Source organism: Cnephaeus nilssonii (genome assembly GCF_951640355.1).
Source record: "Cnephaeus nilssonii genome assembly, chromosome: 16".
Lineage (NCBI taxonomy): Eukaryota > Metazoa > Chordata > Mammalia > Chiroptera > Vespertilionidae > Cnephaeus > Cnephaeus nilssonii.
In genome coordinates, this window is record NC_137087.1 from 20,525,687 (window position 1) to 20,548,968 (window position 23,282).

Genomic DNA, 23,282 nt, shown 5'->3' on the forward strand with positions numbered 1-23,282 from the left:
GAGCAGGCCATTCCCCTCTTCAAGGCTCTGCACCCCGCTGTGTCCCTGACACCTGAATCCCACCCAGGAAGCAAAGCTCAGACCAAATGCCACCTGCTCCTCTCAGGGCCAAGAGTCCTCCCTCTGAACATCCTAATGTTAATTCCCCTTTGTAGTAACATCATCAACGAACACATCTTTTCTCCTTTAGCGGGTTACAGGTTCCTCACAGGTAGAATCACATCCTGGCCTCTGCAACTCCTAGCACAGAGCCCTGGATCAATCAAGTGCTTGATAACATCAGTTGAAGAAATGAATGCCCTCACCCCCAATGCAATCGTTCATTCACTGTGCATCGTACAGACGGAGGGAGATAGTGGGGAGACCCCACCCTGAGGAACCGGCGGTCAAGCTGAGAAGGTGGGATCTGACCACAACTAACACCCCATCCCACTCAAAAACTCTCCATCTACACCCCAAATCAGACACCCCATGTCGAAGAACCTGAAATCACGGTGGACCCTCAGCCTCTGTTCTGGAGACAAAACCCCGCCTCCCCGCCTCGACAGCAGGCAGGCGAGAAGAGTCATTAAAAGCAGGCACTTAGAACCCTGGTCGGTGGTTCAGTGGTTAGAGCATCAGCCCACACACCAAAGGGTTGCGGGTTTGATTCCTGGTCAAGGGCACATACCTGGGTTACAGGTTCGATTCCTGGCCCTGGTCGGGCGAGTTCAGAAGCAACCAATTGATGTGTCTCTCTTATGGCATGTTTCTCTCTCTCTCTTCCTCCCTCCCTCCTTCCACTCTCTCTAAAAAATCAATGGGATCCTTGGGTGAGGATTAACAAAAAATAAAAAAAGTAGGCTCTTAGAATTCCAGATATGTCTGGGTTTGGGTCCTGAGACACCACTCATGAGCTGGGTCACTTATCCTCTCTGGATCTCAGTTTCCCCCTCTACAAAATGGGAGGATAATGTCCCTGCCCTTTTGGGTTGACGTGAGGCTATAAGTGTTAGCTGTGATCATCATCCTGTGACTCTCTCGTTATGACCTGGCCCCTCTTGTCATCCTGTCACCCTCCTCACTTCCTCCGAGGCTCTCAGAGTGGGGTGAATAGGGGCTTCTGACCTCGAGGCTCCAATGTCCACACAGGACAATGCAATACACATTTGCTCAGAATTTCCACCCATGCTGACCACAAAGACCGTCATGGTGCTCAAGGCCTGGTAGGGCCTGGTCCAGGTCGCCAGCGCCCTCCCCATCATGTGGCCAGGACCCTCCAAAGCCTCTGACGTTGCCTCTCCCGGGAGCCCCGTTCCCCGGATTTGGGGGGCTAGCCCCTGCCTGAAAATGGACCATGCTTACCTTGTGTCCGTCCTTCTGGAGTTTCTGGAGGACCTGCCTGAAACCCGAGAGGCTGGGCTGTCCCATGCCAAACACGGTGAGCCCGCCCCGCACTTGCCGGAAGTTGGGGGCCCCACAGCTCCGCAGGGTGCCCAGCAGGTCCATCTTCTCAGCAACATCCCGCACCAGGAAGTAGCGTCCCTGGCGGTGGAAGAGCCAGAGGGGGACACTGAGATGACTCAGGGGCATCTTCTACAGGCAGGGCTCTGTCCCAGGCCCCAGGGGGTGGGAATCGGGGAGATGGGGAGAGGACACGGTCCTCAAGTTGTCTGCAGGCTCACAGAAAAAAACAGACGAAATACGTGACCATCTGTGATCCCGGGAAGGGGGTCACGGAGTAAGAGGAAAGAAAACACAGCTCCTCTTGAGTGGGAATCTGAAAAGGTTTCGTGCAGGTGTTGGCATCGGAGCCGGCCTTGAAGAAGGAGAGCATGAAGAGGCACTGCAGGAGCAGGAAACTAGAGCTGGCTCTAGGGTGGACCACAGCTCCCTGGGAGGGAGGCAGGGTCTGGAGAAGAGGCCAGAGCAGGGAGTCACAGCGGGGCCGCGGGAATCCACTAGAGGAAGGCTGTCCTGGCCCTTTCCTCGGGCCTGCAGTCCTGAGGAAGGCAGTCTCTCCCCTCCCCAGCTGGAGTGAATGAATGCCATGACTACAGAGGAAAGAGGGAGAACAGGGGGAACTAGAAGGGCTCATTCCTGAGGTCACCACATCTACCCCCTTGCCCCACATCTGCACTGCTGACTGATAGGTAGGACCAGTTCTTCCAGAGGCCAGAAATCCTCAGCTACTCTTTCAGCCAACCGTTGTCATGATTTTTCATTCTGTCCTTCATTCATTGACCCTTGACTGAGGACCTACACTGTTCTGAGGCTGGGGCTACAGCAGTGAACAAGGTAGATGAAAAGTCATCTGTCCTTGTGACTTTACTTTCTAGGGGATATTTAAGGCAAAACACACACACAAAAACCAACAGCTAAGCCAGAGAAGTTCGGAAACTTCGAAAGAGAAGGGGAGGGAGATGCCCACCCTAGGGGAAGCAGTCCTGGGCCTAGGGACCTTTTGTCCTCATCTACAGTCTCCCTGGTGCTCCAACGGAGGGGGTGTGGGCATGCTGGGGCCAGGCAGGGGATGGATGGAGAGAGAAGAGCAGGGGCTCCACAGGGCGGGTCGAATGGGCCCCAGAAAACAAATGGTCAGAGGAAGTGGGATTGGGGCCCTGGAAGGTGGAATGAGGCAGTGAAACAGAGAAGGGGGCAGTGGGGAGGCAGAAGAGATTAAGGAGAGAACCTAAAGAAGGACAGGAGGGGCGGAGAGAAGCTGGAAGAGGGAGGGAAGGGTAGGACCTGACCTCACCTGCACCAGGTAGTGCTCAGGGGTAGCATCCGAGAGCCGGCCCAGCGTGTAATGGGCCTTGAGCAACTCATCATGGATCTGGAACTCCTCCTTGCAGTTGTACCTGCCAGGGTTACAGATGGAGACCAAGTCAGGCCACCTCCGCAGCCAGAGTCCACTCCATCCTCACCTGACCCCACAGCAGGCCCACCCCACTCCCACTGAAGTGGTTACCCATTTGTGGCAGAGACAGCCCATTGTACCACAATATACACTCTCCCTTTTGTGAGCAATTACAACCCTGGAATGGGAACTGGGCCATCCATGTGAAGACTACATTTCCCAGCCCCCCTTGCAGTTAGTATGGTCATGTGATTATGTTCTGTCCAATGGGATGTGAGAAGTGATTTGTGCAACTTCTGGGTCATTCCCTTTAAGGGAAGGTGTGAGCCTTCTACATTTCTCTCCTCCTCCCTGGCTAGCATCCAGAAGTGGTAGCAGGAAGCAGGTATCGATGATGGCAGGGCCACAAGAGAGGAGGAGCCTGGCTGATCATGCAACCTGGGGCATCTCCTGGACTTCTGAGTGAGGGAAGCTTCTGTCTTGAATAGGCCTTCTACTTCGGTGTTACTTTGGTCCTGGATGGTCCCTTCCCTCAACTTGTCTCTGGGAACAACCTCCACACTGGTGATCCCACAGCACCGTGAGGTGGTTCAGGACACAGGCTTGAGCCATGAATCCACCTCCACTGCTTTGTAACCCGGTGACTTCGGAGTCACCCACTCTCTGTAGCTACATTTCCAGTGATTCCCACCTCCTGGGGCTGCTGCGAGAAATCAATGCATTAAACAATGTAAGTGCTTAGCCCAGTGCCTTGGGCACAGTCAGCGCTTATTAATAAAAGTATTATTACTAGTGGTGGTTCTACCTCCACACGGGGCCATTTCAAACAAAGCCCAAGACGCAAAAGGCTGGTGTGCTGATTCCAACAATGAAGAAGACACAGCCTCCCAAAGCTGGTGGTCTGGTGTCCGATCCTCTTTACAAAAGAAATGCCTCCAGGAAAGGCAGGGTGGTGGAATGCGTGGGAGGGAGCACCAGAAGAGGACGCAAGAGACGTGGTTCCTGCTGCTCGCTCTGCCTCCATCTCACCGCAGGCCCCGTGGTGGGCAAATCTCTCTACCTCCTCGACACTCAGTTTGTGTATCTAAGTCCGTTTTCACATCTGAGCTAAAGGGTGTTATTAGATCAGGAGTCAGCAAACCTTTTACGTCAAGGACCAGATAGTAAATATTGTAGACTTTGTGGGCCATACAAAGTCTCTGTTACAGCTACTCACCTCTGCAGTTGACGGGTCAAGCATCCACAGATAATATGTAAATGAACGAGAATGGCAGTGCTTCAATAAAACTTTACTGACAACCACAGGTGCTGGGCTAGCTTTAGCCCGAAAGATACAGTTTGCTGACCCCCGTGTTGGATGACCTCTAAGGTCGCTTCCCCCTCAAACACTGTCAATCTGAAGAGCACGGGGCTCATGGCTGCGTCAGGAGGCACACGCAGATTTTTATAGCAGGCAGGTGACTGTTCTGAGTCACACCCGGGGTTAAATATTATGTCATCCCCACATATCCTGATAAGGAAACAGAGGCCCAAGGTCACGGAGCAAGACTGGACAAGCACTGCCCTCAGGGCCCAGACCTCGTTTTGTCATCCCCAGGAGTGAGGCTATAGATCAAGTCCCTCTTATACAGCATCTCCTTTCCTCCCCTCATCACGGACACAGTGATTTATTATGGTTACAGTTCTTCTGTCAGGCCCCAAGCCAGCAGGCCAAATGCATCATTCCCACCCTCAGGTTTCCTTACACGGAAGGCCCATCTGCTCGGTCCCTGACAAACTGCTCTGTGTGGAATATATTTCATTCCTAGATCATCCTGTCCTACTTCCTGCGTCCTGGAGGGGCCCGGGGAGCACCGTGGGCAGATTCAATGCAAGACAAGGCTCTCTGACTCCCCAGGAGAGGGACCCGATGCCCCTTCGGTCTCCCTGGTCCCGGGGCTCCCAGCACCCGTGCCTTCATTGTGCCCGTGGGGCAGGTAGGGCTTCAGGGCCCCTTCCTGATCCTCTTCCCCTGGATACCCAAGTCCCTCTCAAAACATGGCAACAGAACAAGCCCTCAGCCTCTTCCAGGAAAGTCCCTGAAGGACCCAATGAGGACAGTGGACCAACAGCTTCCAGCTTTTCCAGCCCAAGGCCCTTTAATGGCCTGGTGTTAACCGCAGTTTCCAACCACAATTACTGGTTGTGGCGGGGAGTGGGGGGGGGGGGGGGGGGTGGGGATCTAAGTTTTATGCATCTAAGGATATAAACTTCTTTTGAAAACGTTCAGCCAAAAATTATTTTCAAGAGTGTCCCCCAGCCAGTCCTCCCTCTCCACATTCCCTAGCCCTGTGGGCACTGTAAGTCACATAAGCTAGAGACCCACGACAGAGACTCTGCCACCTGCTTGCTGTGTGACTCCAGATAAACTGCCTAACCTCTCTGGGCCTCAGTGTGTTCATCTAGATATTAAGTACGATATGCCACCACCCCTCCAGCAGCTTCCAGAGCCATGTCTTCCAGGGACATGATCACATTCCCCTGCCACTCACGTGATCACGACGGGGGCCACCTTGTTGGGGATGATGGACTTGGCCTTACTGTTGTGCAAGCTCGTGGTCTGGAAGGAGTGGGCGCTGAGCGAGTGCCGCCCGTCCATCGCGCTGCTGCCCTGGAGGCCCTCGAAGGGGGCACTGGCTGAGACCGTCTGCTGGGCTGTGCTGGCCGTTGTACCCATAGTCAGCCGGCAATCTCAGACCCAAGACCTGTGGGGGGAGAGGGTGTGTGGTCAAGGAGGAGTGGGGAGAGCCAGGGCAGGAAGAGACCTAGCCCACCCTCACCTCCACCATAAGTACAGATCACACTCTGAGGCCCAGAGAGGGCCAGCTCACCCTGTAGCTGGAGATGGAGGGCAGGTGTGCTGCCTACCACATGCCACTGAGTGTCCACCATGTGCCCAGCCCACTGCTGGGGCTTTGGGGGTTGTGGGCATAGAGAGATATAAAGACGAAGCCCCTGACCCATTAGACTGTACACTCCTCTGGCGAAAATGAGAGAGGAAGGGGTTCATCTTCCACACCAGGTGGGGACTGAGGGGTCTAGGTGGCGGGACCAGGCCACATGGAGGCCAGGCCTTCCAGACTAGGGCAAGTAGGAGACCTGAGGGAGAAGCAGGGGCACAGGCTGAGGGACGTCAGGCTTGGATGTAAAGGATCTGGATGGGCACAGGGTTCAGAAAGGCATTCTAGTCACGAATGTCACAAAACAAGACCAGGGAAGTCCAGACAAGGTGAGGTCTCAGTAGATCAAGGGTCCAATGAAGGCACCACACCCCTGAACTCGACGTCAACATCATCCACATCAACATCATCAACCCCATCATCCACATCATCAACCCCAACCTCGACATCACCAACATCACCAACCTCAACCTCAACACCATCAACCCCAACCTCAACATCAACAGACAGAGCTTCTGACCCACATGAGGCGTCTGCGTGGAGAGCTCTCTCCCAGGGAAGCCCTAGGATGCATGCGACACAAGGTGGGTGCATGCTACAAGGGCGGTACTGCTTATATAACAAAACACTGGAAACAACCTCCGGCCAACAACAGGGCATTTGTTGAATAAATCATGGGACATCTCCAAGGTTGAATGTTAAATGGCCATTTCATATTGCCTGATATGGAAAGACGTCTCACAGACAGGAATGGAAGGAGCAGGTTGCAAGTTCAAGCTGCGATCCTAATTTAAACCATGGAAGTGTATCAGGAGGAAAGTCTGGAAGGACACAGACCAAGATGCTGGTGTGAGTTATCACCAAGTGATGAGATTACAGGTGGTTTTTTACTTTCTCCTTTTTGCTTTTCTGCATTTTCTGATTGTTCTCCTCTAAAATGGGTAATAAAGCTTATTTAACAAATAAGAGAATGGCTGGGAATCGGCTGGGAGCCCTGTTAAGAGCTGCCAGAGGGTGTGGGGAGGATTTATTCCAGGGTCCAGACATGGGAGGCAGAACTTTCTGAGAGCCCAGCAGCTGCTGGCCCCTCGTGGCATTAATGACCCAGGATCAGGAGAAGAAGGGACCCACCTGCCCTGCCACCCCAGCCCCACCTGCACCCTGACATGGGTCCACCCTGCAGAAGCACAGGGACAAGACAGTTCTTAGAACACGACACCTCCCCTCTGCCTCCAGCTGAGCATGAGCTGCTCCGAGTCAGTGGGGACAATCTGCTCCAGCCACCCACACTCCCCAGCCCACCACAGCCCCAGCCCCAGCCCCAGCCCCAGCCCTCAACACCAGCACAGACCCCAGGAAGCAGACGGAAGAGGGGCTCAGCAGCTCAGTCTGAGGCTGCACTCACTGGGCCCTCTCTCCCAGACGCTGCGTCAAAGTTCCTGGTCCCGAGGTAGTGCTCCCCAAGGCTCCCTCAGGACTGTCCGCACGCTCCCCTCCCCAGAGCCACCTCGACAGAATGGCCAGCCTCATGCTGTCCCTCCCAGAACCTTCCCAAACCACCACCTGGTTCTCTCCCTCTGCAGCTTGGAAAGGGGTCCCTGCCCAGCCTGTCACACTTGAAAACTCCCAGCAGCTGCCTGACAGCTTTGTTAACACACACACCTGGTGTTTATATGAGCCCATCATAACTCTCCACACCCAGTCCAATTTCAATTTCAATCTCTCTCTCTCTCTCTCTCTCTCTCTCTCTCTCCTCCCCTCTCTCTCTCTCCCCTCCCCTCTCTCTCTCTCTCCCCTCCCCTCTCTCTCTCTCTCCCCCCTCCCCCCTCTCTCTCTCTCCCTCTCTCTCTCCCCCCCTCTCTCTCCCTCTCTCTCTCTTTCTCTCTCTCTCTCCTCTCTCATCAAACATGGAGGGAATGAATCTCTGTTTCTAAACAGAAACACAGGCGGCTCAGAGAGATTGAGGAGCTCCACAGTGGATCCCCAGCAGGCCGACAGCAGAGCCGGAAACCTCTCTCCATTTCTCCCCACTTTGCCTGCCAAGGCAGGCTCCCAACACAGTTCACCAAACTTTCCCAGACCCCTCTCAGCAGTCTGGGCCAAGAAGCCACGGGTGGGAACAGCCTCCTCCAGGAACACGGGTGGCTGTCCCCAAGGAAGGCATGACAAACAGCAGCAACAGCTGGCTACGGCTGCCCGGCCAAGGCAGGCCCTGCTCCCATCCCTCCTCCCCCTCGCCTCCTGCCAACTCCAGCGCCAGCCACCCTCCTCTCTCACCAGCTCCACAGGCAATGACAGGCCCCAGCCAGCGCCTATGAAGGCAGCCAGGAGACCATACAGATGTGCACAGCTGCAGTCCGCCGGGGTGGGGGGAGAACAGTATCCTTTGAAAGCTGACCTGCCTCCAAAGTGTTCAGAGGAGGGTGAAACCCTGGGATCTCCAGCCTTCTCGCTCTGCAACTCTCCCTTGAAACCTCACTCGACCCTGCCCCGAGTTAGCCTGGCCAGCACAGGGGCCTCCACCCACTGGCCAAAGGCTATAGGGCCTTGGGCAACTTCCTTCCACGCTCTGGGCCTTCGTGTCCCCAGCCATAAAGAGACAATGAGGGGTGGGATGGTCTGAAAGCCCTTGCCAGTTTCAAATGGGTCTGGCTCCTAAGATGGGCAGTCCCAGTGGTCCCAGCACTACTGTCCACTCCCGGGGCAGTGGTCAGCAAGGGGGGTGTCAGGGTCCTCGTCCTCAAACCTCTCCTGGGGGGAGAATGGGGAAGGTGGATTTGGATGAGACCAGACTAATGAGTCTCATGAGTCTGGATAGTTTGCAAACAAGTATGCCTTTATTCTCCTAACTTCTAACTAAAAGCAAGCCTTTCCTTCAAGCACAGGAAAGCGGCTCATCGCATCTCAGATCTGGGACGTGATCACCATAGAGCTCACAGGCGGTTCACATCCCACCTCAGCCTGCAGGTGTCCGGAACGTGGCTTGCACTCATCATTCCTTTCAAACCACAGTAATTATCAGACCCGGGTCCCCTGCCCACAGACCAAGTTGGGGTAATTGCACCTAATAGTCTTGGGCCCCCCACAGTAGGATCCCAGGTTCCCACAGCTGACTTTAACCCAAAAAGCATGGAGAATTCTGATGACCCTGGAGAGACGCCTACGTACCTTACGAAGCCAGCCATAAAGAAGCTGCTGTTCCATTTGCAAAGAGGGGTTCTCAGCACTTGGGGACCATCAAAACAATCACAATCGCCTGGGGTCCTTCATGCTGGGCATGTGCCCGTCAAAGCCATGCCCCAGCTTAAAGTCCCCCTTGAAGCTAAGCAATAAGAGCCTTGTCACTGATGTGTCTTCAAAAAACAAAACTAAACCTTAATTCACCTAATGGATTATCTTATCAATGCAGTAATAACCAAGGGCGTCTTACTAGCTCACCAATTTTTTTTTTGTAATATTTTGGTAGCTCTCTCTCAATAAAATGTACTTCCTCCTTTATATTCCCATGTATTTTATTCTGTGCATTTCAAAATATTCTGAGAAGCCCAGCTGGCATGGCTCAGTGGTTGAGCATCAACCTATGAACCAAGAGGTCTCGGTTCAATTCCCAGCCAGAGCACATGCCACGGCTGTGGGCTTGATCCCCAGTGTGAGGCGTGCAGGAGGCAGCCGATCAATGATTCTCTCTCATCATTGATGTTTCTATATCTCTCTCCCTCTTCCTTCCTCTCTGAAATCAATGAAAATGTATTTTAAAAATAATAAAATCAATAAATACAAATATTCTGATAAGAGGTCCATGAACTTCTACCAGATTGTTAGGCTCTTGGCAAACAAAAAAAAAACAACAACAAAAAAAAAACACAGAAGCTCCTACTTTAAGGAAAGAATATTACCCACCAAACACAGGCCCTCCTCCACCTTTTCCTTGGCTTCTAGTTATTAACATTTCAAAGCGCCTACTAAGCACCAGGAACCACACAGGGAGCTTTCCATCCTATGGTCCCCCAACAGCCCTGTGAGGTTGAGGCCTCATTGTGTCCATTTTCAGACGATAACCACTCCTCATCAGTTTGCCTTCTTGCCTCTTCACGCTGATCCTGGCAGCAAGAGCACCCCCACACTCTCCCTTCCCCCTGGGATCGGTACAGCTCCCACTCCACCCTCTGCCGGAACACCCCAGACCTAGCAAAGCAGAGAGACGCAAGGTTCCCGTGGAGGGATCAGGAACTCCAGACTCCATTTCACCCTTGCTGACGAGCAAAGAAGCCACAGACTCCTCAGGGCTGTAGCTACAATGGCATTTAAGCAAGTCCCACCCACATCCACACTATCCTCCTGCCTCTGGGAAAACGCAGAGCAGTCAGTCCGCGAGAAAGAAACCGCCAGATGGAATCCATGGCAGGCAGGTGACCTGTTTCCCCAAGAAGAAACACTCTCATTTAATCCTGACCAAAACAGGAGGTGCCAACTCTTACAACTCAGTAGCAAGTTAAAAGAGAAAAGTAATTTTAAAATGGGCAAAGATGTGAAGGTAACATCTGAATGCCAAATAAGCATATTTAAAGATGTTCAGCCCTAGCCAGTGTGGCTCGGTGAATAGAGCTTTGGCCTACGGACTGAAGGGTCCCAGGTTTGGTTCCGGTCAAGGGCACATGCCTGGGTTGCAGGCTCGATCCCCAGTAGGGCGTGTGCAGGAGGCAGCCGGTCAATGATTTTCTCTCATCATTCATGTCTACCTCTCCCTTTCCCTTCCCCTCTGAAATCAATAAAAATGTATTTTAAAAAATAAAATAAAATGACACCTATGGCTCACATTACATTTCTACTAAACAGTATTGCTGAGTCTCAAGTCCTCCACGGTCCCTAAGGGCACCCTTCGGTCAGCTTGTGGTCCTCAGCATTGAGCCCACCACCTGCTGCGGGGAAGAACTTAACTATCTTGGCCGGGGGGCGTGGCTCAGTGGTTGAGTGCCAACCTTTGAACCAGAAAGTCACAGTTCTATTCCCAGTCAGGGCACATGCCCGGGTTGCAGGCTCAATTTCCAGTAGAGGGTGCGTAGGAAGCAGAAGGCCGCCAATCAGTGATTCTCTCTCATCATTGTTGTTCCTATCTCTCCCTCTCCTTTCCTCTCTAAAATGAATAGAAATATATTTAAACACAAAACACTGAACTATCTGTTCAAGGCATGAGGAAACCATGAGGGCAAGGCTGGCATCCCCGTCTAAGAGACAGAAAAGTGGGCGCTCACAGAGCAGGGAGTGTGAGCGGCTCTCCAACGCCCTTGCACCTGACTAGGAGCATGGTCACTTCGACTCCGTGGGGCAAGGACCTGGGCTGGCACTGGCTGGTTCCCATTCCACCACATGTCAGTGGTGTGACTTTGGGCACATGGCTTAACCTCTCTGAGCCTCAGTGTCCCCACCTATTACCTGGGGACCATGAGTGTACCTCCCTAACAGGACTGTATGAGAATGAAATAAGGCAATGTGTGTGTCAAGCAATACCCACCCAGCCCGACACACAGCGAGGGCCGGACTCATCCCTGCCCTTCAGATCAGCCCTGGCCGAAGCCTTCCTTCACTTCTCTCCTGCCCCTGCCCACAGCCCCTTCCGGCAACGGTGGGCTGGTACCAGATCTGAACGGCCATGGCCGGGCCAGGGCCTCGCCCAGACACCGCCTACAAAAGGAATGGTCTCGGGAGGGACCCGTGGGCTGTCCCTGGGCTGCCATCCCAGGCAAACGGCAGGGCAGAGTGGGGCTGAGCCACAGCAGCTGCCCTGCTCTGGTCACACGCAATTAGGGCTCTCCCTGCTTTGCTCTGTCCAGTGAGCACTTGGGAGGTTTCCATCTGCTCCTGGCCTTCATCAAGAGTCAGGAGTGGGCAAGTCCTCTGTCCACAACCCAACATAGAAGAATGAGTCTGCACCCCTATGGGTCCAGCGCTCCGCCCACCAGCCACTGGCCCCTGGCTGGACAGACTGCACCAGCCTCCGGGGTCTCTCTCCTTCCTTCCTGTGCCCCCACCACCCGCCTCCATGTCGCAGCCAGAAGGATCTTTTAAAACCCTAAACACACCGTTGGCCCTGCTTTGCTGTTTCCTCTTCTGTAAAGTGGGGGTCATAGCCCTGCCTCGCCCTCCTCGAGGGCTGCTGTCAGTAGCAAAGACAGAAAAACCACAAAGATACCAACAAATCCACCCGCTGTACAAATGGAATGATTGCCATGGGAACACGGGTAACAGGAGGCAGGGGGTACTCGGGCAGGGGGCATGCCATCTCCCCCTCACACTGGCACACAGGCCCCCACGCTCTGCCCCATGCCCTCCCCTTGCCATGATGCTCCAGCCACTGCCGTCCTCCTCCTCCTTCCAACACCCAGGCCACTCCTCACGAAGGCTTCACACCACCACCCGCTTGTTCACATGGCTGCCCCTGCCTGCCTGTCACCTTTGCTCAAATGTCTCTCTTCAGAGAGGCCTCTTTGAGACACTGGCAATGTGGTCTGCCCACCCCACCCCCACAGTCCTCCACAAATAAATGGTGTTGGGAAAATTGGACAGGTACATGCACAGAAATGAAACTAGACCATCAACTTACACCATACACAAGAATAAACTCAAAGTGGATAAAAGACGTAAATGTAAGTCCTGAAACCATAAAAATCTTAGAAGAAAACATAGGCAGTACAATCTCAGACATCTCACATAGCAGTATTCTCACCAGTACCTCTCCTAGGGCCAGGGAAACAAAGGAAAAAATAACCAAACGGGACTACATCAAAATAAAAAGCTTCTGCACAGCAAAAGAAACCACCAACAAAATGAAAAGGGAACCCTAGCTGGTTTGGCTCAGTGGATAGAGCGTTGGCCTGCAGACTCAAGGGTCCCAGGTTCGATTCTGGTCAAGGGCATGTACCTTGGTTGCGGGCACATCCCCAGTAGGGAGTGTGCAGGAGGCAGCTGATGGATGTTTCTAGCCCTCTATCCCTCTCCCTTCCTCTCTGTAAAAAATCGATAAAATATATTTTAAAAAAATGAAAAGGGAACCTACTGTATGGGAGAACATATTCATCAATGATTCATCTGATAAGGGGTTAATTTCCAAAACATATGAAGAACTCATACGCCTCAACACCAGGAAGACAAACAATCCAATTAAAAAATGGGCAAAGTACCTAAATAGACGCTTCTCCAAAGTGGGCATACAGATGGCCAAGAGGAATATGAAAAGATGCTCAACGTCACTAATCATCAGTGAGATGCAAATTAAAATGACAATGAGACATCACCTCACACTTGCCAGAATGGCTACCATCAACAAATCAACAAATGACAAGTGCTGGCGAGGATGTGGAGAAAAGGGACCCCTCCTTCGCTGCTGGTGGGAATGCAGACTGGTGCAGCCATTGTGGAAAACAGTATGGCGTTTCCTCAAAAAACTAAAAATGGAACTTCCATTTGACCCAGCGATCCCACTTCTGGGAATATATCCTAAAAACCCCAAATCACCAATCAAAAAGAATATATGCACCCCTATGTTCATAGCAGCATTATTTATAATAGCTAAGATCTGGAAACAGCCCAAGTGCCCACCAGTAGAAGAGTGGATTAAAAAGCTGTGGTATATTTACATAATGGAATACTATGCAGCTGTGAAAAAGAAGGATCTCTTACCCTTTGAGACAGCATGGAGGGACTTGGAGACTATTATGCTAAGCAAATAAACCAGTCAGAGAAAGACAAATATCACATGATCTCACATGTGGAATCTAATGAGCAATTAAACTGATGAACAAAACAGGTTCAGAGGCGTGGATGCATAAAAGGAATAACAGATCTCAGTGGGGAGGGGTTTAGAGGACAGGAAGAGATTAACGAAAGAACATATATCCATATACGCATAACCCATGGACACAGACAACAGTGTGGAGAAGGCCTGGGCTGGGGCCGTGCTTGGGTGGAGGGTGACAAAAAGGAGGAAAATGAGGGACATCTGTAATACTGTCAACAATAATAAAATACATTTTTAAAAATAACAAATAAATATATAAGGAATAAAGTAAAGCCATCTGGGGTCTGGGATTGCAGGAGACCTTCACCTACTATAATTAAATGTATCTGAAATGTTTTATTTTTTCTAAACTAAAAGTCTACGAGTTAAAAACGGAAGGTGGAGGAATGTTTGGAAATACTGCCAAGTGTTCAGCAGGGGGGCTGCCATGATGGGGGATGGGGTGGCCTTGAGCTTGGGCCTCGGCCTTTGAAGGTCCGAGTTCTGGCAGGGATGTGTCATCACTGTCACACATTGAAATGACACCTCAAGGTGGGCTTGGAGCCCGGAATGGACGAAGACGAGCAGAGTGGCTGATGGCCAGCTGAGGAGCCACAGCAATTGGGAGCAGGTGCAGGGCAACAGTGGGGGAGGGCATAGGGCAGATGGACCCCTGAGCTGGGAGGAGCTGCAGGAGAGGCCAGCACTGCCCTTGGTCGGGGTGAACAAGCCTCCCTCTGACAGGTGGAGGCAGAGAAGGGGCTCCTGCCTGCTCTAAGGCCAGCAAAGACCCGTCACACGTGGGCCTGGAGGCTCGTGGAGTTTGGGATCCGCAGGAAGGAAAAGGGTCCTTGCTAGCACCTTGTTGCCTGCCTCCTGGCCTGGGGAGCCCCCTCCTCTGGAGCTCCCCGTGGGGGTAGCCTGCCAGGCAGAAAGCTCTGTCCATATGGGGTCTTGGGTTGGGGAGGGGGGCTCTAGTGAACATTTTGAGGACAAGTGGGGATATCTGAATGTGAACTGTGCGTTGGATAAACAAGTGGACTTCCTTGGGTGTGATGATAACTGTGGACACGAGGAGAATGTTCTTGTTGGTAGGAGACAAAGGCTGAAGTGTTTAGAGGTGAAACATCTTGACGTCTGTAATCTTCAGATGGTTGAGAGAGAGAAACACAAACGGAGTAAATTTAGCAACTGGTGAGGACGGACATGCGTTCACTGTGCTCTGCTTTCAACTTCTCTGTAGGCCTGAAAGTTTTCTAAATAAAATGCTGGGGCCAAAAATAGTTTTCAAAAAAAAATTTTTTTTAAATCTAAGCTGTCTTAGGAGCAGCTAGTTTTCCACACATCCCCTGGCTCTCCCCCTTGGAGACGGAGAACGCGTCTCATCTGGAGGGAAGAAGTCTGGAAGCCACGGGCCAAAGGGGTCACGTGTGTAAGTGGCTTGAGCCTTGCAGTTCGGTTATTTTCCAACCTGATTAGCCACCAGTACTTAAGATCAAGTGTCCGCGTTCCTGGAGGGCCCCCTATAGTCCTCCTGGGCCCTCCCCCAGCCTCCGGGGGTCCAACCCTTGTCCTGAGGCGTCCTGTCCTTTTGTGTCACAGCACCTACCGTTCTTCATTCAACAAGCCTTCCAGTCCCCCAGCCTCCTGGCCACTGCCCTGTGAGTGAGCTTGTTTTCTCCCCAGACCCCAGCAGCCCAGACACAGGCCACCTGCTCTGAACCCGCCTCCCTGATTCTGACCACGGCCCCTGCGCTGACTCCTAACCCCTCAGTAGCCCTTCTGCTCCCGTTGCTGGCCTGGGGCATGTAGCTTTCTGGTCCCAAGGCAAGACTGACCTCCCACCTGGGCAGCCTTCCTGGATGAGGCCCTGCAGCCCCTGAAGGGCTGGCCCCGCTGCTCAGGTTTGATCAAAAAGCCCACGAACCTTAAATGTCCATCAAAAGAAGAATGACTAAAGTAAACTGGTATATATTTAAGTGACAGAATACTATATAGCAATGAAAAGGAACGAATTAGATCAATACATAATGATACAGATTTCAAAAAAAAAATCCCATGATGCCTTCATCCCCCTCCCTCCCTGCCCTCTGTATTACCCCAATGAGGGGCAGCTAGCTGCCCAAAGCCAAGACTACACTCCCCTCTCCCTTGCAGCTACCTGGGACCTTGTGACCAATCTGGCTAATGGGACATACAGGGCGTGTCACGAGGCAAGTTCCAGAATCCTTCCTTCCCTTCCCTCCCTTCCTCCATCCTGCTGCCTGGAGCCCAGATGTGGTGACTGAGCACGTGAGGCCACACCCTAGGAATGGCGAAGATCAAGTTCCCTGAGGCATCCAGGGACCACAGAGCTCTGGGCTTGGAAATGACACAGAAATAAACTTCCATCTTGTGTAAACCACTGTCATCTGGATTTTCCTATTCCTCGAGGCCAAATCTAATCCTGACTAATGCACTCGTTATTTTTAGGTCTGACCCTCGGTGACCACACGCCACATGCAACATGACGGGACCTGCTTCTTCCCCCGCCTGCAGGAGAATGTCACGCTTCCCCGCGGCGAAGGTCAGGCTGCACTGCGGGCGGGCGGTTCCATGCGGGGGCAGAGCAAGGCCAGGGTGCTGGGCGCCCAGCCCATGCCGGGGCCTGGGGGGTCACAGAGTACAGAAGACAGCGTCCCCGGCCACCAGGGCCCATGGCGATGCACACAGGTGAGTGACCATGGATGGCTAGACCGCGGCTCCCTGAGTCACATGCAGAAACTGAGAAAGTTCTAAGCAGCTAAATGCTTGCTTCACACTATAGACCAGAGGCTTGGCCACCATTGCTCCAAAAAGGCAGGCAGAGACTACGAGAGTCCCCCCACTCTCCCTGTCCCTCTCAGAGCCTTTCTGAGCAGGGGAACTCCCTGGAAAACCAGAAAATATCATTGGATGGGAGGGACCCTGCCTGCTGGGCTCTTTCTCGGAGGAGCAGGGGGAGGGGAGTGAGAAATCCCCAGGGGAGGGCAGCCATTCTGTTCCTGAGAAAGCCGGAAGCTCCTGCCCATCACCAGGATCCAGGCAGGCCAGGGTTGGGGTGGGGGAGGGCGGAACGCTGCGGGGAGGACCCTGGGGAGGATGGGGGTAAGAGTACCTGACATGCTCACCTGCTCCGCTCCAGGAAGTTGTGCATCCAGACACTTCAAGGTCAGGAGAAACCTAGAGTCTCCTGAGACCCCCACCTAGGGTTCTGGCCCCGCCCACACTCTCCGGGCTGCCTCCAGGGACTGTGCCCCAAAGGGCCGGTGGGAACTTATGCTTGAACCCCACTTCCTACCTCCAGCAATGTCACAGGGCCCCGAAGCATCATTTCAAGGAGCTGAGAAGAACTATGGTGGGGGTCTGTTCCCATCCCCTCCACCCCAGTGGCCTCCAGTCTAGACTCCCTTACCTGGCATTCAGACCCCCTTTCCCACCCGCATACCCCTCAATCTTCTATGGAAGTTCCATGTGTCAAAGAGCCAGGAGCAGAGCTGCTGTGCTGACTCCTGGGTCAGACAAAGGGGGTTGCAGAGCCTCCTGCCCCCAAACCCACCCTGAGGCCTCGCTTAGGGAGGAACGGCTCCATCCGGGGACGCTGGCCAGAATGTTCAAGGCCCTTCCTGCTTGGAGGTCCAGGGCACATCCAGCCCTCCCCTGCCTCCATGCCTCTGCCCGCCCTGGTCCATCAACCGGGGATGCCATTCCCACCCTCCCCTTCACCCCATCCATCAACGTCCAGAGGAAATGCCCCCGCCCCTTCCAAGCGGTCCAGCACACAGCCTGCACCCCACACACCCTGGCCTTGAGTCACGGCCTGGTGTTGGTAAGTACATGCCTCAGCTCCCGACTCTGAATCCGATGCTCCTCCGGGGCCCCGAAAGCCTGAACCCACAAGAGTTGTAGGTTCCTTTTGTGAAACGAATTCCACATTCACGATCTCATTTCAGCCTCAGAACAACCCTATGAGAAGGGCAAAAGCACGGGCTACTGTGCCAGTTAGCAGGTGAAAAAAACAGGCTCGGCGCGGACTGTGGTTCAGTTGGTTGAGTGTCATCCCATGCACTAAAAGTTGCAGGTTCGATTCCCGGTCAGGGTACATAGCAGGTTGGGGATTCGGTCCCCAGTCAGGGTGCATACGGGAGGCAACCAATCAATGTTTTTCTCTCTCCTTTCTTTTTCCTCTAAAAAAATTAATAACAACATATTAAAAATAATAACAACAACAAAAACAAAACCCCGAGGCTCAGAGAGTTCACTGTAGGACACAGTGAGAGAACCAGGCCTCTGGTTTCACCACCTGGGCTCCTTCCATTGCATCACCTGGCCATCCCTCTCCCACTTCTCCTGAAGACACCCTCACTTTCCGGAAAGACATTGGGAAGCTCAAAGCAGGGGCCTGGTAGCAGGAACAGAACAAGCTGGACCCAGAGAAGAGCGCCCCTCCCAGGACCACAGACAGCCTCTCACACATCCCTGGCAGCCAGATGCCCAGGGTGGGTAACAATGGAGCTAAAAATAGGGCAGGAGGCTGAGTGACCAGCTGCAGGAAACATCTGCCTCAGCTGCAGAACAAACACGCAGGAAGTCACTGTGCTGCAGGGCTCCCGAACTGTGGGGCGGCGGAGAGCTGGAGGGTGAGGAGTCGATAACACTTTCAGGTCTGTATCCAGGGCCGGGGCTCGGACCAGCCCACCACCTGCCCTGGGCCTTGTCCCCCAACTCCCAACACGTGCGTGCACGTGTGTGTGTGCGCACACACACACACACACACACACACACACACTACAGAGTCTAAATCCCCCTTGGGCACCAACGTGTATCTTAGAACCAGAGGCCCCTTCGAGACCCTAGTCCAGGGGTCCTCAAACTTTTTAAACAGGGGGCCAGTTCACTGTCCCTCAGACCGTTGGAGGGCCGGACTATAGTTTAAAAAAAACTATGAACAAATTCCTATGCACACTGCACATATCTTATTTTGAAGTAAAAAAAGAAAACGGCAAAAACACCCGCATGTGGCCCGCGGGCCGTAGTTTGAGGACGCCTGCCCTAGTCTGTTCCTCTCGTTTTACAGACAAGGAAACAGAGACCTGCCCACCGTCACCGAGGCATGGACAGCAGGGGAGGACAGGGGTCTCCTCCCCTCTCCCCCTGCACCGCCCCGCTGATCTGCTTCGCTGGCATGTCCACCCAGGGCCAGGGAAGACCCTGACCCAGAAGCGCTCTCCTGCTCCAGAGAATGAAGCACACTGAGCAGGGGAGACAGATTTCATAAGAGACTTCCGTTAGACTCAAAGAGGAACCGCATGGCGACCCATGACCTTCAGGCCCAGCCTCCCTCTCCGGCCTATTGCTCCCCAGCTCCCACCTTTGTGCTCTGACCTCCAGCCAAAGTGGACTTCCTACCATCCCTGCAGCAGACAACATCTCCACACGCCTTTGCAAATAACTAACAGTAACAAAAATGATAATAAAGCAGAGGTGCACCTTACCAGGCCGGGGGTCTGGGGTGGGTGTTCCACCGTCTATGTAAGGCAGGAATCGTGCCTTTGGAAATCCTTTAAATAGCCCATGAAGGACAAGGCTGGGCCATCGCTCTGTCGGTCCGACCTCGTCAGTCCTCCTCCAGCGACGGGACAGATGCCATTGCCTCCTCTGCTGAGCAGCAGACAGTTTGAGGCCCACACGCCAGCCGAAGGTGCCTTCATGCCACACCTTCCTGCCCCGCTCCCTCGGCCTAGCTCACTCCCATCCCTGCACCAGGAAGCCTTCCTTAACCTGACCCCAGCCACACCCCACCATGGAGGTGACCCCATGAGGCCCCCCAGGCCGGGGCTGAGGGTGGCCTTCAATGGCATCCCGGTGCTTGGCCCAAAGGAGCCACTTGACTGAACAAAACTGGAAAGATTTTTAAAGAACAAAAAAAAGATCAACTCTACGGGTGTCTGTGTTCTGAGCATAAATGAGACAATGCAGACAGGATTGTAGCCCAGAATGCAACAGGCACCCCATAAACGCAGCCCCTTCAATTGCTTATGAAAAATGACGGGGGGAGGTGAGGGATGCTGACCTCCGGGTCCCACACAGCAGAGAAGGTTAATGAAGAAGGGACAGGGATGGGGGGGGAGGGTGACTCTGAGGGGTCCCTGTCTGGGAAGCAGACCCCACCCATTCGGGAGAGTTGCCTGGCTGAGACCCCTCTCTCCCAGGGGAGGCAAGAAAAATGGGGCGCCTATAAAGTCCCCTGGGAGCTTGCTTCACTTACTCCTGAGGACCACACACATTCGCCTTGAGTAGGATTTGCAATCACAAATGATGAATGTCTAACCCCAATGGCTTACCTCTCCGCTCCCCACGTTGTCTCTCTGGTTGGGGGGAGAGGAAAAGAATGGCAGCAGGCGCACTGCCCCGGACCCGGAGAGCGGCCCAGCATTGCACAAAGTCCATCTACCTGTCATCCAACCCAAAGCTCCGACAGCACGCTCCTCGGGGTCCCAGGGTCCCCAATACCTCCCAGGGCTCTGCCGGTCAGAACTATCCTCAGGTCAGTAATAAACCACCTGCCTCTCTCACCGTGAGAGCAGCTGATGGAGCAAAAGCCACGAGGGTGAACTGTTAGAGGCTCAGCAGGCACTGACCCTGAACGGGGCTGGCCATCGCTCACAGCCACAGAGTGTGCCAGCGTCACTTAGGATGTCCCTGGGGAAGCAGTAAAACTGATCAATTTCACCAAATCGCAGCCCTGAGTGCATGTCTTCTTAACAATCTGTGTGATGACATGGAAGTGCACTTGGGCTGGTCGCTGGAGTACAACAGGGGTCTGAGTGGAGGCCGAGCTAGCCTCTCTGTCCACGGAGCACCACGGAGCACCCCGTACTGGGAAGAACGCCGACAGACAAAAGGTGGTTGTTCAGAACTGGGGATCGGGAGCATGGCCTCAAAGCTGAGCAAGGTGAGCCTGCCTCTTCACAGAGAACAGCCGGCAGCATTGGCTGCCAATGGCAAAGTGTGAGCGTTCAAGGGGAAAATCAGAATTTTGGAGAACTTGCACCAGCCACTGGGAGTTTGATGGCGTCCCAACACATAAAGATTTTGCCATGTGAGTGACGTTAACATACAGGGTGGGGCAAAGCAGGTTTACAGCTGTGAGACACAGAGTTTGTCCTTGTATTATTACTTATTAATTATTGTATTATTTTCCATAAGAACAATTGTAGACCTACTTTTGCCCCTCCTTGTACGTAATTTTCGGATATGATGAAATGAAATGTGCCCACATTTGGAACATCTGTATAACTCAGTGAGGCAATATTTCCCCAATGACCAAATATTTGATGTTTCAAAATCATGCCTGGGTCAAAGATCCATTCACATAGCGCAAGACAGTCCAATGGATTTCAATGTAACAAAATATGCAAAGTTCATCAACATGTTTTTCAGATTCTATATTTCAACTAAACTGTAAGAAAATTATCACCTGCCAAGTGTGTAAGTAGTATCACAGGAAATATCTATAGGCTAATAAACTACTCCCTTTTGCTTTTTTTTTTAACTATATTTTTGTTGATTTCAGAAAGGAAGGGAGAGGGAGAGATAGGAACATCAATGATGAGAGAGTCATTGATTGGCTGCCTCCCGCACGCCCTCACACTGGGGATTGAACCCACAACCCAGGCATGTGCCCTGACTGGGAATTGAACCGTGACCTCCTGATTCATAGGTCGACGCTCAACCACTGAGCCACGCCAGCAGAGCGACTTCTCTCTTTTTCTAACACTTATCTGTGTGAAGCTGGATTTTCTTCATAGACTTTTTTTTTTTTTTTTAGTATATTTTTATTGATTTCAGAGAGGAAGAGAGAGGGGGAGAGAGATAGAAACATCAATGATGAGAGAGAACCATTGATTGGCTGCCTTCTGCACGCCCCCTACTGGGGATCGAGCCACAACCCGGGCATGTGCCCTTGACTGGAATCGAACCTGGGACCCTTCAGTCCGCAGGCTGACGCTTTATCCGCTGAGCCAAACCAGCTAGGGCTCTTCATATATTTTAATCAAAAACAACGTATCAGCCCAAACCGGTTTGGCTCAGTGGATAGAGCGTCGGCCTGCAGACTGAAAGGTCCCAGGTTCGATTCCGGTCAAGGGCATGTACCTTGGTTGCGGGCACATCCCCAGTAGGGGGTGTGCAGGAGGCAGCTGGTCGATGTTTTTCTCTCATTGATGTTTCTAGCTTTCTATCCCTCTCCCTTCCTCTCTGTAAAAAATCAATAAAATATATTTTAAAAACAAACAAACAACAAAAAAACCAACAACAACATATCAGAGCAGATTGAAAGCAGGACCAGATGTGAGTATCTGTCTTCTATTAAACAAGATATCAAAGAGATTGGCAAAACTGCAAAACAATGCCACTCTTCCCACTATGTTTTGTGTTTTGGAAAAATAGTTATTTTTTTAGAAAAAATTTTATGTTAACATATAATGAGTTTGCTATTGTCGTTTTTAAAAGAAAAGTATAAATATATGTTTTTAAATATACTCAGTTTTAATTTGTAATATGGTAAATATCAGTTTATGTGTATAACCCACACAAACAAAAGCTCTTTAGGGTCTCCAATATTTAAGAGTGTAAAGGAAGCCCTGACTGGTTTGGCTCAGTGGACAGAGCATCAGCCTGCGGACTGAAGGGTCCCGGGTTCGATTCCAGTCAAGGGCATGTACCTTGGCTGCGGGCACATCCCCAGGAGGGGGTGTGCAGGAGGCAGCTGATCGATGTTTCTCTCTCATTGATGTTTCTAGCTCTCTATCTCTCTCCCTTCCTCTCTGTAAAAAATCAATAAAATATATATTTTTTTAAAAAAAGAGTGTAAAGGAAGGAGCCGTGAGACTAAAAGTTTGCACATAGCTGTGGTTTAATCCCCACAGTAGCCCTTTGGTTTTGTGTGCCAGCATTATTCCCATTTTACAGGAACAAACACTGAGGCAGCACAGAGCGTCTGGGTAACTCACCCAGGCGGCTGGGAGCTTGAGAACATGCTCAGATCCTACGAGCTGTCCATCATATTAGGGTCCTAAAGGAAGTGCAGAAAGATGAACGACAACATGTTCCAAAGGAAACCATGCAAGTGAAAAAAGAGAATGCAAGTAAATATTGGCATAATCTTGGGGTATAAAAGGAATTTCTATGCAAAATACTAAAGGTATACAGTTAACTATCCATAGATCAGACTACACAAAATGGTCGGCTTCTAACCAACACAGAAAAACCACAAAGGCAAATGGCAAACTGGGTAAAAATATAGTCAATATATTTTTATTTATCATACTCAATATAGTCTTTTGTTCAAACAAATGAGAAAATAAATACATCTTGAAAGTAAAATGGACCCCCCCAAAAAAAAAACAACAGAGAAGAAATACAAATGGCCAATAAACATGAGAAAAATGGTCCCCCTGATTTGTAAGTTAAACCCTGGGAATGATGGGACACCGAGCATCACCTAGCATGGTGTCACACGAGCAGCAGGACAAAAAACCCGTGTTGGTGCGGGCGCCAGGGGTCGGCTCCTTCCCAAGCACCTGTTGCCATGTAAACCGGCACAGCTCCCTGGAGACCAATCTGGCAATAATTTTAAAATACCTTAAAATTCTCCTATCAATTGATTTCAAAGGAAATAATCAAAGAGATGGCCAAAAAGGGTTGGTTC

At 52.0% G+C, this 23,282-nt stretch overlaps 1 protein-coding gene across 8 annotated transcripts in view; it reads right to left on the minus strand.

The window, feature by feature from the left end:
- The window catches only part of PALD1 (phosphatase domain containing paladin 1), an 84,505-nt gene that overhangs the window by 23,449 nt on the left and 37,774 nt on the right, over positions 1 to 23,282 (minus strand). For 6 of the 8 annotated variants that reach the window (XM_079794232.1, XM_079794229.1, XM_079794230.1 and 3 more), the window contains exons 2-4: positions 5,371 to 5,583; positions 2,738 to 2,840; positions 1,345 to 1,524 (exon numbers count right to left, since the gene is read on the minus strand). In XM_079794232.1, coding sequence (XP_079650358.1) covers positions 1,345 to 1,524; positions 2,738 to 2,840; positions 5,371 to 5,555 — 468 coding nt within the window. In that variant the 5' untranslated portion in view covers positions 5,556 to 5,583. Of the gene's footprint in view, positions 1 to 1,344; positions 1,525 to 2,737; positions 2,841 to 5,370; positions 5,584 to 8,055; positions 8,383 to 23,282 lie in introns of those variants that run through there. The other 2 variants (XM_079794233.1, XM_079794231.1) reach the window with 2 other exon arrangements.